This window comes from Melanostigma gelatinosum (genome assembly GCF_949748355.1).
Source record: "Melanostigma gelatinosum genome assembly, chromosome: 11".
Classification (NCBI taxonomy): Eukaryota; Metazoa; Chordata; class Actinopteri; order Perciformes; family Zoarcidae; genus Melanostigma; species Melanostigma gelatinosum.
Genome location: NC_136644.1, coordinates 19,185,693 through 19,202,329, shown reverse-complemented (window position 1 = coordinate 19,202,329; position 16,637 = coordinate 19,185,693). Strand labels below are relative to the sequence as shown.

The 16,637-nt window shown below is 40.9% G+C and overlaps 1 protein-coding gene across 8 annotated transcripts in view; it reads left to right on the top strand.

The window, feature by feature from the left end:
- inpp4b (inositol polyphosphate-4-phosphatase type II B) overlaps positions 1–16,637 on the top strand; it is a gene marked incomplete at its 3' end in the record, with an annotated part of 103,670 nt that overhangs the window by 37,448 nt on the left and 49,585 nt on the right. For all 8 annotated transcript variants that reach the window (XM_079278486.1, XM_079278484.1, XM_079278487.1 and 5 more), the window contains 2 exons: positions 10,730–10,841; positions 14,735–14,804. In XM_079278486.1, the coding sequence (XP_079134612.1) occupies positions 10,730–10,841; positions 14,735–14,804 (182 nt within the window). The remainder of the gene's footprint in view (positions 1–10,729; positions 10,842–14,734; positions 14,805–16,637) is intronic.

Genomic DNA, 16,637 nt, shown 5'->3' with positions numbered 1-16,637 from the left:
CGAAACCAAAATATTTAGGGGGCATTTATTGCAGAGCTTTATGTTAATATAAAATCCCATGTTGCACACATTTCATCAGATATAAGTCTGAAATGAAAATACCAACATTTTGACAAACTACTGTGTGCACAGCACATTTGTACACAAGCTCTCATCTCGTGGTGTTGCGTGATACCCTCATCTGGTAGCTTTCGACATATTTAATCTCTGTGAAGTTTAGCTCTGCCGATCCTTTCATTTATGTCCCTTCTCACTGTGGGGTTGGATGCGATATTGCAGCCTACCAATGATATGAGAAGTTGACAGAAGCGTGAGGATGGCAAATATAAACATAAGGTAACATTGATGTTTACCAGAAGGGCAAGCATATATGCGTATATAAGTATTTTTATGATGCTCTTTTTAAAATGTGCATGTATGATATACCTGGAGTAATAAGCTTTGCTGTACAAGCCAGCTTTGAGGCCAGTTTTGGCTTTTTTTCACAACATCATTGTTCCATTTTGTTTTGTGTGATGTCACTGAAAGGTCAAGGTGTAAATTGCCTCACGTCAGCATGTCAAAGCTAAAAGAAGAGAGAAAGCGACGTCAGTCTCTCCAAACAGTCCGCAGAACTGACCTAAGTACTTATATTATATTGAACATTTAAAAAAAGAAACGGTTATAGCCTAAACGTATATGTTCCAAATCCCACACATTATAAAGTCAAATGAACTCATTTATTCCATACCTCTAAATCAAAGTTGATATCCACTGTGACATATATCCCCCCCCCCCCCCCCCCCACTACCATAACAAGAAGCCAATGTTGACTCATAATGTTGACACTGTTTGGAGTAAACTATGAGTTGAGCTGCACTGCATGGATATGCCGCTCGGGTGCATTCCTATTATTTTGTTCCCCTGTATTTACATAAATGGTCTTTCAGGTTCTGTTCTCTCTCTCTGTGTGTGTGTGTGTGTGTGTGTGTGTGTGTGTGTGTGTGTGTGTGTGTGTGTGTGTGTGTGTGTGTGTGTGTGTGTGTGTGTGTGTGTGTGTGTGTGTGTGTGTGTGTGTGTGTGTGTGTGTGTGTGTGTGAGCCAAAGAAGCACATGCACACACCACAGGAGCTGGTAGTGGTGTGGCCAAATCCTCCATTAAAGTGCCTTCATGTTGTTGTGATGAAGGCGGACTGTGTCTTTGCAAAGTTCAAACAGAGAACTTCATTCGTCAGAAGATCTGCATCGTGTTGCCGTGGCCCAGTAATGGTACACTGCACCAAAGGTATTGTGTCTTACTTATGTGCAATGGGTTTGATTTTTTGTTACTCTGGAGAAAGCCGGAGAGATGGAAAGAGATAACAATAAAACAGCAATACAAAAATAATCCTCACTAAAGTTTTGGCTTCCATTGCTCTTTTTGTGTCCAGGAAAACTGCTCCATGTTAGGTGAAGTTATTTTATTTGGGAAGACGCATATTAACGATGCAGAATAGCATCGCTGTCAGGGGAGCAGCGTGCTAACTACTTGCCTTGTCTACACCCATGACTTGTATCAACACAGCTCACCGAAGAGAGCTCTGTGCTGCCTGCCATAACCTGATTTTGAAACGCTAGTTTCCACAGCAGAGTTAGGGCTGACCTTTGTTATTGTGTTTTTAAAAGTGACTTATACTCCCTTAAGCTGAAAACACACTGCCGCCGCAACGTGTCATTTGATGCTCCTCGCACCAGAAAGAAGCGTCACGCTGCAGTTGAGTCATTTTACACTGTGTCATTACTTCTTTTGTTTTACTAAAGTAAAATACTCCCCCTCTGCATTAGCTTAAAATGATGTGTGGACATTAGTTCAGGGGCAGCATGGTTGGAAATAGTATTGTGGGTGGCGCGTAAACGTGTGCCGGCTCTCACCTAGCCTTGTGTTTTGGCCTTTCAGGAGGCTTAGCCTGAGACTCAACTGGTTGATCTCCAATTGCACACTGCACATGTTTTGTTTTGAGTTTACTCCTTGTCATGTTTGTGCGTGACTGTAAAATGCTAGCGACCATTTAGCTTTTTAAAATGAAAGAGACAAATGACCTATTTCATTTATTTGAGTCACACTTGAGGCAGAACAAAAGAGTCCAGAATACAATATTTCAACGTTTGAATTTGGTCATTCGTTTTCATTCAGCTCATAACAGCTCCTGCCGTTGAGCCTAAGTACATGCAGGGACAACGTATACAGATAGGCCGATGAACATATGGCTGAGCTCGACAAGCTGAGGGTGCAATGTCTTAAAATGGCCACTGTACAGAGGAGAATCTATTTTGATGTTATGGCCTTTAGCGCCACCTTCTTCAGGGTTTCCCTCCAAGTAGTGTGGACAATCTAACTGTACATGCGGTGATGCTTACTTCAGATTGTATTGGTAGTCCATACTTGCTGGTCAGTGTTTTGTATGAACTGTATTCGGCACAGCAAACTCTTTCAGCATTTACAAAGTTGTGAAGCGATGGTATTTTCTATGCAAGTATATTTCCCACCTGTTAAGCTCTTTACAAATAGTCGAAAATGTCAGCTATTCAGCACGCACACATTTTTTTCATGCAATTGTATGCACTGAGACACCCACACACCGCTGCAGCAGCTGATTATTTGTTTTTGAGGTAGCAGATATTAACCCGTCCTTGGCACATCTATGAACAACTTCCATGTTATGTTACTGACTCTCTAACATTCTGTGTTGTGAACAGTTTTCTACAGTCGTCTTCCTCTTATTCAACACATTCTCTTTCTCTTTCACACACAAACTTAGAAAAATTAAAAAAAAAAAAATAAATACAGACTAATTTCTACCAACATACAGACGTTTTGTTCTCGATGGCCTGAAAGGAGGGAAGTGGTAGACTAGTAAATCGGTGTTGCGTCGCTAAGCAACTCCACAAATCCTGTAAGAACATGAATTAACATGTGCCTGTCCCAAAACAGAAATATAACATACGGTGGAACAATTACATTGTTCAATAATACTGTAATTTGCACAAGAAAGACTGAAAAGAAACTGAGAAAAGACTAAATTGAAATAACTGGTCATGGGGTAATGAGGACTGTAAACTCTGCAGACAGAGATATAGATGAGGGAGAACAAGAAGAACACCAGCTGAGCTTTTTCTCTTGACTGAATGGCACACTGTATCATTTTTCTGGTTGATTGCTGCTGGAAAAGAGTCTTTCTTGAACTGGGAGAAAAATAGTTTGACAAACAATCGCAACTCAAGGATCACTCACAAGCTTTTTCCAGAACTTTCAATTGAAACACAGATGGAGTTTTGCTTGTTTTCTTGGCATAATGATTTCATCTGTGGCCTTTCTCGGTTTCTAGTTCCTGTTTGCTTACAAGTAGAGCTTGAAATCTCGTTCTTGACCTTGGAAATATTTCTTTCATTTCAAGTGATTAAGAGTGATAATGAAAATCATGTGATGTGGTTGAAGGTCCCCTCCAAAAAGTGGATCTTAAGTTCTGATTGTTTTGTCTGAGAATGTTAATTCTCTGTATTTTGTCAAATGTAGGTGCACTTAAGAGCGCTTGGTGAAGTTTTGGACTGATTTGCTGTGCTGACATTTGTTCAAGGCTTTTACCAAAGTTGTGGAGCCAAGAAATCAATGGCACAATCATCATCAACCTTTATACTGCAGTCCTGCTCTCAGGGCGCGAGGCACCACACCGCAATCACAACCACTGACAACATTAGCTCTCCCTTTCCATCTGCTTCGCTGTAGCTCACACACACACAGATTCATGCACATGGTGCTGTTTGCATGCAGCATCCCTTTCAATCCCCAGATGAAAGTCGTGTGGGAACAGAGACAAAGGCTTGTTAGTGCTTCCTCCACTGAGGTATTCCTCGTGGCTTGGTTCTGTTGGGTCCCCAAGGATCCTGATCATAGATCATCCTGACACAGTCATTTTGCAGCTTTCCAGGTAACAGTCGCATAACAGTCACATGACCCATCTCATGTCTTTCCGCTAAATATGAAACCATTGCCAGCAGCCGGAGATGCTCAGAGGCACTGGTACGTGTATTTGCTTGCCTGTTTCCCTATTTCCAGTCTTTATGCTAACCACCATGAGAGTGTTGTCAATCTTCGCATTCGTCTATTATGCCTCGTTCACAATTCACGACATGAGCCCAGATTTTTCAACCTGCCGATCATTTTTGGAGCTCCCAAACAAAATCCCCAGATTAGAGGTATATTGACAGCGGCTCGGCACTCCCAAATCAGAATTTGCAACAGTTGTTTTTGCAGCTAGAGGAAACGGGTAAATGTGATAGTAAAGACGTGTGGAAACCAAGGCGGCTATATAGTCAACATGTGTGCCAACGACAACATCAATAAGCGAGACTACAAATAAAGTTCAGCGGAGAGTTTGAATTAAAAAATCCTGTCTTGCGCATCGCATTACGTAATTTACTCTCACTTCTCGCATGTTTCGTTACTATTGTAAAATAGCGTATGTACATTGAGAGCGGAGTGGAAACCGGAGCCAAATTCCATGTACGCTTAAGCGCACATGGCCAATAAAGCTGATTCTGATTCTGAATAAGAGTATTTCCCAAAAATTTTGAATTATTCCTTTAATATTTTCACATCAAGCTTTACTATCTTGTGAAAAACAAAAACAAAATTGAACACAAAATTAATTTAAATACCAATTTACCTACAATCCTCCAGTAAGCGTATGCTGTTTGCTGACTTCTTATTCAAGAGCAATTACAGAACAAAACCTCCAGTTTGACAAAGATGAAAGGAGACTTTCTTTTTTTTTGTCCGCTCTTTTACAGTTTGTTGAAAAATAATTATGGAGCCCCAGTGACTCTCTGTGGTGGCATCTACTCTCCTTCTGTTTCTGACTCACTACTCTTCAAACAGACTGTGGTTTTCTCTGCAGTTTTTCAGAATCTGCTGCATGCGTGAGAACAAATTTGCGTTTCTTTCCCCGTGTTTTGCAATGCAGCTCGCAAGCTTAGTCTGACCCCCTACCACATAAGTGTTGATGGTGTAGTATTGATTGAGCGAGTGGTGATGAAGGTCATCATACGGAACGCTCTCACTGCATCACCGCTCATTCAATTGTTATTGGTCTGCATTTAGCAGCATTTAACTTTTGGCCCTTCTCGTCTTTACTGTGACATTATACTGTAAACACATATATACGATAAAAAATGTTACATTGAATTGTGCTACAGTAATAATAAGAACTGTTGGGTGTATGTATCAAACAGTCTTATGTGTCCCATTCATTAACTCAGCAAGGCAGAAATCTTGGGGACATTTTCAATCAAAACCTCAGCTTTAGACAAACATGTAAATCAATGGGTCAGTCCTGCTTTCATCATCTCAGAAATATTTCAAAGATAAGAACATCTCTAGTATCTAGTAACCTTCATAACTAGTAGGTCAGTCTACTGTGACTCCCTGCTCTCTGGCATCAGCATAAAATCCCTCTCCCGCTTCCAGCTCATCCAAAACTATGCTGCTAGGATTTTTACTCGGTCTAAGGAAGCATGATCCTGGCTACCTTGCACTGTATGCCTGTTGCTTTCAGAATTGATTTCAAGATTTTCAGATCAGATATTGCACAGTGCCTCCGGCACCCTGAGATCTTTGGATGTGTCGTTCCTTGCTGTGCCAAAAGCAAGATTCTTAGGAAAAGATGATATAGCTTTTGTCTCACCTTTCAAATCACTATTAAAAACCCACTCTTTTGAAATTGCTGTGATTTTTACATTTGTTTTACTCTATGTTTTTATGTGTTTCGTTTTTGGCATTTAGTTCATATTGTTCTTTTTGTGTTTTATGTGCCTTCTGTTTTTATTAGAATGCACTTGTGTTTAGAAAGTTGCTCTATAAATTATTATTATTATGTAGCTCAGAGTATTGGAAGCAGACAAAGGATAATGTGTCTGTATTTGAAGGGTGAGGTGAGGAATGAAGACTGAAATTGCATTTCTTCTTGTGATTAATACTTACTGCTCGCCCTTAACCGGTTCATACAGCACATCTGGCCTGAATCCAATTTTCAATAATTTGGCAGAAAGCAAGGGATGCTCACGGCGGTAATGGCAAATACCATGTGTTCTTGATTTTGTGCCGACACATCCGAGTGTGAATTCTACATTGTGTGTGCAAATATTTGCAATAGCACCTGCTATGATATAATACTGATACTATATACGTATTTATATATACCAATATTAGTAAAGTTAGAAATGACATACAAGAATACAAGTCTCTGTACTAAATTGCTTCGAGGAGATCACAGGAATATGGAACTCAGTGGTGAACACAATTCTACGGATACGTTCTTGTTAAACTCAAATGACCTTCATGCTATTAGTTGCTAAGATGCCTGCTAGAGGGCCAACCAATGCAGCTCAATACTTTGAATGAGCACCACCTTTCCAGTCTCATTAGCGCCGGTCGGCATTGCACATGCAGTCCGTCGGTGCTAATATTGTAGCCATGCTCCTCAGCATGAAATGAGGCTCATCTTTTCTTAAGCTCGAGTTTTGATAGGTCCCTATAGGCCGCTGGTAAACACAACAGGCGGTGCAGGTGATGTTTCTTGACCTATTCGTAACCACATCCCGACACTACATTACATCTTTATCTTTTTCCCATGGCCATCCATAAACATTGCACACAGCAGTCATCAACCACATAGTTTTCAGACCCAGCCTGGATTGATGTGATTGGTAAAAAAAAAAAAAAAATAGCATCCTTTCTGCATAGTTTTTCCACCTTGCTTCTTCTGCGAAAACAGCTTATCCCAGACTGCTTCTGACACTGGTTGAGCACTGACATAAAAGTAAATGTAGTGTGAAGACGCTTCTCGTCATGCAAGGATACAGAAGTGTGTGTGATGGGACTGGAACAAATAGGATGCTTTAAAACTCACAAATCTTCTGCAAGTATGCATCCTGGCCCGACACAGCTCCTATTCTGATTATTACAGATGTATTGCAGCAGACAAAATGTTTTTTTTTTACATTGCATAAATTTGCATGTTGTAGAGATAGATCACACTGGTATATTCTGGATACATCTGCTAGTTTCTGCTTTAAAATGTGATCCTTGCTTAACCTTTCATGCATAACATGCCTCTGAGCATGCCACTGCCAATAAAATATACTTGATTTCCATACCAAACATCTTTTTTCGAAACTTTTGGAACATTTTTATATACCCGGGCATATTCTTTGGAAATATACTTCAAGTGGTCTTGACAAGGTTTCGGTGCTCTGTTTAGGCTTCCCTGGTGATTCTGGCCAACTCTATACAAACAAGTCATCCGGTGTAGTGTTATTGATTGAGTCAGTCCTTCAGTTGCAAAATGTGCAAGTACTGCTGAGTCACTCCTCGTTCTGAGTCATTCATCCCCAACACAAGATTAAGGATTGTCAGTCCCATGTTCTAACATCTGTCCTCAGTGAAAACTAGCCAGCGCTATATTTAGCCCACCCGTCCAGCTGTATATAGGTCAAGAATCCCATCTACACATCAAGGCTGCAGTGTTCATGTTGCTTGTGTTAGATCCTGGCACTTAGTTTTCTCTGACCACTCCCATTCTACAGACAATGTATAGTGTTAAGGACTCCTAAAGCTAATCATGTGGACAAAGTCCAGTGCAAAAAAGCAAAAAAATGAAAACCGGTTCTGTTTTATATTTTTTAGTTTTTTACAGTTGAAGAAAAAAAGCCCTTGTGAGGGGAAAAGCCAACACTGTTTTGTGGCTGTCAGGTGTTTCCCTTTGTGAGGCTTCCTACAGAGAAAACTGCCTGACGGCCACAGAAGTATTGCTGCTTTGAAGTTTTTTGATGAACTTTTCCCACCCACAGGCTGTTAAATTCCCACCTTTGAAAATGTATTACACTTGTCCTTCCTTCGGCATCAATAAGTGCATGTGCCCTTCTTTAGGTTCACAAGGCAGCGGAAAGAGGGCATTTGCTTGCTCACTTTTACTCTTCTAGTCTATTCCTCTCGTCAACTTCCCATGGTGTGCTCTGTTCCAACCAGAAACAGGTTGTGCAAAAACAAAGATCAGCTTGTATTTACAGGGACAAAAAAAACTACTGAATATCATCTATTGCATCTTACAACTGTGCAAAAAAAATGAAATAACAGATAACAATCATCACCATCTGTTTCTGTCTTTCAAAGTATTTTCAAAGTAACTATTCAAAGTAGCATGAGAAAATGCTAATAATGGTAATTGTGATACAATGGAAAACCGCAAACAATGGTCCTCAGGTTTTTGAAACATAATAATACACAATTATGTCCAGTTCAACCACTAGGCTGGATGTTTATTCAAACCGCTCAAACTGGGATAATGATTTACTTTTTAAATGTAGTGGTTTAGGTGTTAATAGTACTCGTAAATACTAAAATTCAACATAATCCCTTCTGTCAATTTCAAGCCAAAATTAGCAGACGTTTTCCTGAAGGGCCTTGTGGATATCTGTTTCTCCTTTAAATAAATAACGCACTCATCCTCATTGTAAGAGTTGACAGATTGCTTGACAGGACTGTAATACAAACCGTTATATAGACAGTTAAAGTAATTGACAAACCCCTCATTAAAGGCTGAGCTTCACCTCACTTTGCGTCTGTTGTTATATTTTGAATAGCCAGTGTGTTTTCATTCCAAGGACAAAATTGAGTTTATTTCAAAACTAAGTACACTGCATCTTCCGACATTGGAAAATGTGTTTGTAAATTGCAAGCAAGGCCTTTCAAACATAATAACTTTTAAATGTAACTTGTAACTGATGGACAAATTATTTCTTTAATCGTGCCAAATTCTTAGCAGCCATTTTAAGCACATTCATTTTGTCACTTTAACAAAGCTGTCTGATTAACTGTTGTCATAAAAGAGATCATGGGGCCAATTTGATTTAGAAAAATAAAAAAATGAAAAAGCGATCGCTTGCAGGCAAGTCTGCGGATTTGTTTCCCTGCCAACTCTAACAGACGGAAAGAGATGGTTGGAGGAGGAGGAGGGGTAGTAGGAGGGAGAGGGTAGGTTGAGACAGGCTTCTTTTTCATCCACAGCTCTCGACAGAACCTTTAAAGTGAATTCAGGGTCAGTTAGTATGCATACTAAAAGACTGTAGTTTGCAAAATAAGAAAGTTTATGTCATTCTGTCACGAAGTTAACATATCTGCCCTTTTCCTTGCTTGAATTTCAGCAGAATTTAATAAATAAGCCAGCAATGCGGCGGTCGGTCTCATCGCTAGAATGAGCAGCTGAAGAGTACTTTTCCTCACAGACAACAATGTAAAGAGATTGACTTGAACAGCTGCTGAGTTTAAGGTTGGCCTCATATCAAAAGAATAACAATATATCTCTCAAAGGCATAGATCAATTATCTTAAAGCAATTCTAACAAAGTCCCCTCTGTCTGTTTAAATGAAGGGTTTCATTAGTGGATTGAGGCAGAGCAATCTAAAGAGTAGAGGGCCACTTTAACCCCAAAGGTTTGCATGGGGATGGCTATCGCCGAATGGGATGCATGCTAATCTCCATTTCCTCGATTATGTGCGGGCCACTGCCAGTACAAACTGTTTGTTCAAAGTCAAGGTGACTTTCCTTTTCCGTGCTTAAGTCCTCTGTTGTACGGAGAAACAGAGGGAGAGAGAGAGAGAGATGATGAGGAATAGGGGAAAAGGAAAGATGAGCAGAGGAGTAAACATTGAGACAGGTGTCTGGCAAGGGACAATGATTAGATTTATAAACCAAGCAATGTGATTTCCTCTGCTCGGGGACTCCTGTAAGACATTAAGCGCCAACTGAAGCTCCCAGAGTCCCACTGCAGAGACACTTGTCCCCCATTCTCCCTCATTGGAAATCCAATCCTCCTTTCTTGTATTCCCTCACATTCCTTCCTGCCTCTCAGCTCAGCATCTCTTCTTCTTTTTCCTCTTTTCCCCTGGGCGCGATTATATTTTCTCCCTCGCGTCCGACCAAGATGGATCGGCCTTGAAAGCATCCTTTCTGCTTCCATCACCCTCTTTGCGTTTTCTCTTCCTCAGTCAGGGGACCCCCCCCCCCCCCCCCCAGTCTCTCCAGACCACTGGCTGGCACATAATTCATTGTGCAATTCACTTCCAGCTGGAGTGGAACTGAGCACATTGGAGATGGGTCTGCTACGGTGATCAGAGATGCTTGTGCGATGCCCATGGACTATTTTTCTTCATTTGAAAGCATCTGTCTTGCTGTCAATACTATAGATTTTCTATCAGCTCCTTAATTATGGCTCTATGATTGGGAACGTTATTGGTCGAGCTCCCTGATATGAACACTCGAGTATCAATTCTGTGTCCGTCAGGGCACACAGCCTGGGTTATTAGACGGCCATTTGAACAGTTATATGAAATATTCCTTCCTTCCCCCCTTTTCAGTGTACAGCTGGAGCAGGATTGGCTTTATTCAGCTTGCATACTCCTCTGCGAAATCTGTCAGAAAACGAAATCACCACAGCACAAGCATCCATGTCCTGATTCCAGCTTTATAACTTCACAACCTGTTCGAGGCTCAAATTAAGCTCATTAGGTTTGGTGAGTTTGAGGGCCCAACATAGAGATGAATATTATTCAGGCCCATGGAGGGGGAGAGGAAAACATCATTTCACAGAACAGACGTTTTGCTCAGCAGATGAAATGACGAGGCTAACGTAATGTAAATCTTCCTTTCTCCCTCTAGGTCATCTGATGGTGTGTGCGCAGCAGGAACAGTGGTGGTGAGTCGTCTGAAAATGGGGGAGATGGAAGACGTTGACGTGGACCACATCACCACCGAGATACCATCACACAAGGTAAAATAGCAGGGTGAAGACGCAAAGCAGGAGTCTCCATGCTCCAGAGGCCTAGCGCGAATGCTAGGATTAGACTGGCACTGCTCAAGTCCTCCAATGAGATTAAATACACTTCAGTAAACCCTAATGGGGATTTAGAGGCTGTGTGTGTGTGTGTGTAATGTCTGTGTCTGTGACTCTGTTTGTTTTTTCTTTCTGTCATATGTAGAATAGATTAAAAAGAGCCTGATCAAATTAGCACCCTGACACCCACACCCTGTTTGTGATTGTGTAGCCAGTCTTGCAGCCTTCCTTCATCTGACCAAGTGGCAGATGCTTCCTGAATGTGGCTTTTTTGCAGTCGCCACCCCCGTTTAATCTCATAGAATACATCCCGATTAACTCTGCCCTCGAGTGACTTACATAATCAAGGGAGAGAAAGCGGAAGAAAAGAGCATTCTCCTTCAGAGTTTGACAGAAAACCAAAGATTGTGTCATCCGAATGGGGTGCAACTACACCAGGAATGATGTTGTATGTACTCTGATTTCACTTTATTTTCTTTACATTCCTAATGTAGCCAGATTTGTTAAAAAAAGCGAGTCTCAAGTGAGTGTCAAGTGAGGTTGTTTAGAGCCAGAGTCAGGTATTACAAATATTTGTTCTTATGTGTAAAGAGGAACATTCATATTTTCTCTTACCACAGCACAGCTCTGCAAGGCAGCACGGATACTTGGAGTCCTTGCCTGCTCTTGATTTGTTGTGTGTGTGTGTGTGTGTGTGTGTGTGTGTGTGTGTGTGTGTGTGTGTGTGTGTGTGTGTGTGTGTGTGTGTGTGTGTGTGTGTGTGTTTGTGTTTGTGTGTGTGTGTGTGTGTGTGTGTGTGTATGAATCACTGTCTTGTATAATTGACCAAGGGCTTCTACATGGCTGACTGGCTTTCGGTTCTGCCAACCCCTGTTGCTGGTGCAGGGAGGTTCCCTGCTGGGCTCCAGAATGTCACAATCTGCCCACGTCGCCTTGATGAATGTGTTGCCTAGTGTGTGTGTGTGTGTGTGTGTGTTGTCACAGCACATTTCCCCTTCTGTGTTGTTACTTGTAGAAGATGAGGGGAGGAAAGAGGGAAGGGATATGACAAACATTAGGGAGGGCTCACTTGAGACTCAAGACTCACTTGTGGGGAAGTTCTTGTTCAATTACCTTAGTTGTCTTGCTGCCTGAATTTTCTGTGTGTGTTTGTGTGTGTTGGGGTTGGAGGCACTTGTTTGATCATTCCCTGTCATTGCTTGAGTGCTGCCACTCATGAATATCCCGCTGACCCCTCAACATCAGCTGAAACAAGAAAGACTCCAGTCACCTTTGATCTGATCTCTTAACATATTTTAGTCATCAAAGAGACGGTGAACACATGCTGCCTACAATTACAATGGGACTCCTTTTTCGCAGCTGTGGCTCATTGTTAATACTTTTCATTATCTGAGACCTTACTTGTATGCTTACTGAAATGTCCAGATTGTTTCTGTCTGTATTTTTCAACGGACACATTTCATTTTCGAGTTTGTGTGTGTGAGCATGGGTGTTGGGTTGGGTGTCTACTTTATTCAGGATCAGTTTCTGAGCTCGGAGAGGTGATTGATTGTCCCCAGCAGTCATTAAAGTCCTTTTCTGGAGACAGGTTGGGCTGTCTGGCTGTGTTAAATGGTTCATCAGACAGGGCAGAGCTGACAGACAGCAAGCAAAACAAAATTGTGAGCTGTCACTATTGCTTTGAGGAGGAGTCCCAGACTTAATGCATCACGAGGCATTGAAGGTTTTCAGAATCAGAGTCCTAGCAGAGGTTGCGTTGTCACCAGGCGTTAACCAACGCTTCTGCCGAGTGAAGCCAGTGCGGACGTGTCTTAAGAGCATTCTCTCTACCGACCAGCAGGGGGCGACTCCTTCGGATGCAAAAAGAAGTCTGATTGTATGGAAGTATATGAGAAGCTGACCCTACTTCTCACTCGATTTATTACTTCAGTAAACATTGTAAAATGAGTTTATAGTCTCAATTGCTAGTTTCAAGTCTTCTTCAATACCGCATGATGTAAATAGTTGTAAATTATGATCCATTTAGAGTCAAACAGACCGTAAAGCGGAGTATGTTTTAGTGCGGGCTTAGTGTGATTTACAGGTTGCTGCCGCTGCTGGAGCCTAATACTGCGACTCTACTTCACTCCTTCACATTCCAAATATGGTAACTACCGTTCATTGGTTGTGAAAAAACAACATGCCTTCAAAATGGCAGTCCACAAACCAATGGGTGACGTCACGATGACTTCTTCCACTTCTTTTATACAGTCTATGGTTATAACATGGACACATTTGAATTGTATGTGTAGCAGAGTGAAAATATGGAAGGGTATAATTTTACACTATTTGTTCAATTAACTTGACTTTTTTAAAACTTAATAGCACCAAAAATATCCTGAATTAAAACAGAGTAAAGCAACAATAGTTTGTGTAAGGAGTGGTTGAACAGTGTTTAATAGTTAGCCGTCTAACTAGCTTACAAATTTGGCTCAACTGTCCACTTGAACTCAAGGATGAACTGATTAGAATACAAAGATCAAAGGTCAATGTCACTGTGATCTCACAAAACACGTTTTTGGCCATTACTCAAGAATTACTAATTATGACAATTACACACAAATGTCTGATGGGATAAAATAATGAAGTGATTACATTTTGGACTGACATGGATGTAAACTTGAACATGTTCGGTGGGCGGAGGCATACAGCCGCAAGGCGGTAATTTCTAGTTTCTACATGGATCATCAAATTTTGAGGATGCTGAATTTTTTTTCCTGTGACATGCAGATGTAGCCTCAGTCTTTCAGCACAACATCATGTATGTAGCTGTTTAATGCACGTTTTACAAGATTCCCATTAAAACGTCAACCAGAAACTAAGATTTTAAACTCATGGAGCTGATGTTCGCGTTATTAGCTCGCCAGCTTCAGCTGATGATCGTGAGCCAGCGTGAGTTGTCGGTCAGAATTGAGAGGCTGCTTTTATCTACCTCTTTCTGAAATCAAGGACCCATTGTTTAAATTCCGTCACTGTTATCATGTTAACATGTGCCATGTTGCAGATTTGAAAGCTTGACAGGCAACAGTTACTAAAGGGATGGGACTTTGCAAGCAACCGATTGTGGTTCATTGGATACATATTTTTAAACTTTGCTTGGGTTTGAAAAACTGCCCTTGTTTGAAATTCCCCAAAACTAGAATAAGACATTACAGTATATGTTCAGTATATTTCTGTAGTATGAAGAAGGATTTCTGAGGGGGGGAGTTTTTGCTTTATCTCATCATTGTTCCTCTGTTAGGTTCACTGAAAGAACCACTTTAAAGATAAGATAAGGTGAGTTGATAAAAACTGAAATGTGGATGACGGTAATAAATTCTCAACCGGCAACCCATTTAGTGAAGTCACAGCAGTGTGTTTTCCTTCAGCTGTCACCTGCTGGAACATCGACGATTGCAGAAGTGCAACATACTTGAGAATTTGAACTAAAAAGGGAGCAGTGCAACAGCAGCTGTTGTCTCTGTGTGGCACCATGGGTTTAATCTTTAAATGTAGTGCTTGTAATATGCATATAGCACAGATTGTTTCATTGAAATTAATTGGCATTATGGTATTGATGCAAACAAAAGCCCCCCAAAAACACCACATGAAACCATCCACAAATCATATTTATTTGTTATGTACTAATTTGTGCTGGCTTTAAGTTTCATGTTTTATTTCAGTTCAATGGGTTTGGTCTCCATTGTACCTCAAAAGTAATAGTCATGATTAAAGCCCTCCTAGTCAAGAGAAAAATATTATTATGGCATAAATATTCTCTGTTTCTCTCCTTCTGTTCTTGTCCTCTCCAGTGTCCCTTGGTTTATGAGTCTGCGTCCCATGCCTGCATCGACCGGGGGAATAACCCGCTGACAGGTCCAGGTATGATTTACATCTTGAACACTTGTCATCTCACTGAAAGGAAAAGAAAGAAACATGTGTTCTCTAATTTTCTTTTCTTTCTATTCCTTTCTTTTATTTGTGCACTTTCTCTGTAATGGCCTCAAAGGAAGGCTTGAAATCATTCAACTCGATGTTGATTTAGCATAGTGCTAATTAGCATCTTACTTTATCCAAAAGTCCTTTAATGTTGATCTGTATCAAGGTGACTTTTTCCATTACCAAGATCTCTGGGATATCATATTTGATTAAAGAATTTGTATTTGTAAACCCTCATGGTTCTTTGTGGACTAACTGAAGACAAGCTAAGGATGCCATGCTAGCGATGTGAGATTAACAAATAAAGCTCTCTCTCACTCGTAGATAAAGAGGGAAGTGTTGAGAGAAAATGAAAGACGTGTAGACAGAAAATGGGTAGACTTAAAAAGGTCATAAGTCCTACTGTTCACAGCTCTTGTTCACAGGACACGTTTCACACATTTCACCCCATGCATTCGTTTGTTCAACACATCAATTTTCTCTTTTATCCAGATTCCTACCACCTATACATATGGCGAACAGTTATTGTCCTTCGGCGAAGCTCTGATTGTCTGTATGTACCTGGGTTTATAGTGTATCCACTATCCACACAATATTGTTTGCGTATTATGATGTAACAAACAAAAACAAATTAGCCTTTTTAACAATCAAGCTTCAAGTATTTTATAGAGATTTTGATGCTCAACATGTATTTAACAGTAAACAAAGATATGCACAAAACAGTGATTGAAACACCTGGTGAAGAAGGTCAGAAGTGTCTAAAGATGTTCTCTGTTATGCTATTCTATGGTGCTTAATTTCTACTGTGCTCCTCATGGTTACTGTATGTTGCTATTAGTTTGTCCAATTTAAACTCATCAACTGCATAGTTTCCACCTTTATAAATATTGTGGGCCTGGGTTGCCGAAATCTGCAGCGATGTCGGCAACCCCCCAAACACAGGCCCTGTTTCGTTCACCTTGCTTCACGGGTGTGACTTTTTTTGCTGTGTCATCCTCACCACTGATACCGTGTGTTTATGATTAAATTGTTTACTTGAGCACGACTAAAAGTTCTGCATTTAGAATCTTAACTAAAAGTACAAAAGTGTTCGCATCAAAACATACTTGATGACCCGAAAATGAAAGTGTCCTCTACATAGGCACATTTCAGAATGAGATATATTATGTCATGGGAAAACTTTCCACAAGCCGGTTTCGGCTTTTGCGTTGAAATGTTTGCCGAAATGAAACAGCGTTTTTGAAACACATTTGAGGTAGTTGTTGAAACCAGCCAGTAAACACGCTTCTTGACATTGCATCGTATATTAAAATCCTCTTACAACACAAGAACTCTCACTGTAGTTCACATTCTTGAAACAATCTGCATTGGAGTGCATCACAGTGAAATTGAACACTCGAAGACAAATTACATAGCACCACCAGGAGTATGGCGATGACTTTGGAAAGAGGACAATGTGATCAGGGTACGGTTCAGTGTGAAGGGTTCGGTAGGGGGAGGGTTCTCTGTGCTGTCAACATGAGCAGAAGTGTGGCTCGCGCTTATGAGTTCAAGTGAAAACATTTTACTGGTGCCATGAATGTTTGACTGCCTACAGCGAGATTGTAGAAGTTTTACCCCGGGTGCTTCAGCTCCGATTCATTGAGTGACTTCCTTTATGACTGCAGCTCTGGAAACGGAAAGGACTGGTAAACACTGTTCAAGGCACAGCTTTCTTTCCCTTTGCTGCCAGCATGCAGATAAGAGCATTAGAGCTGTTTTTCGTTTCCAGCCTTC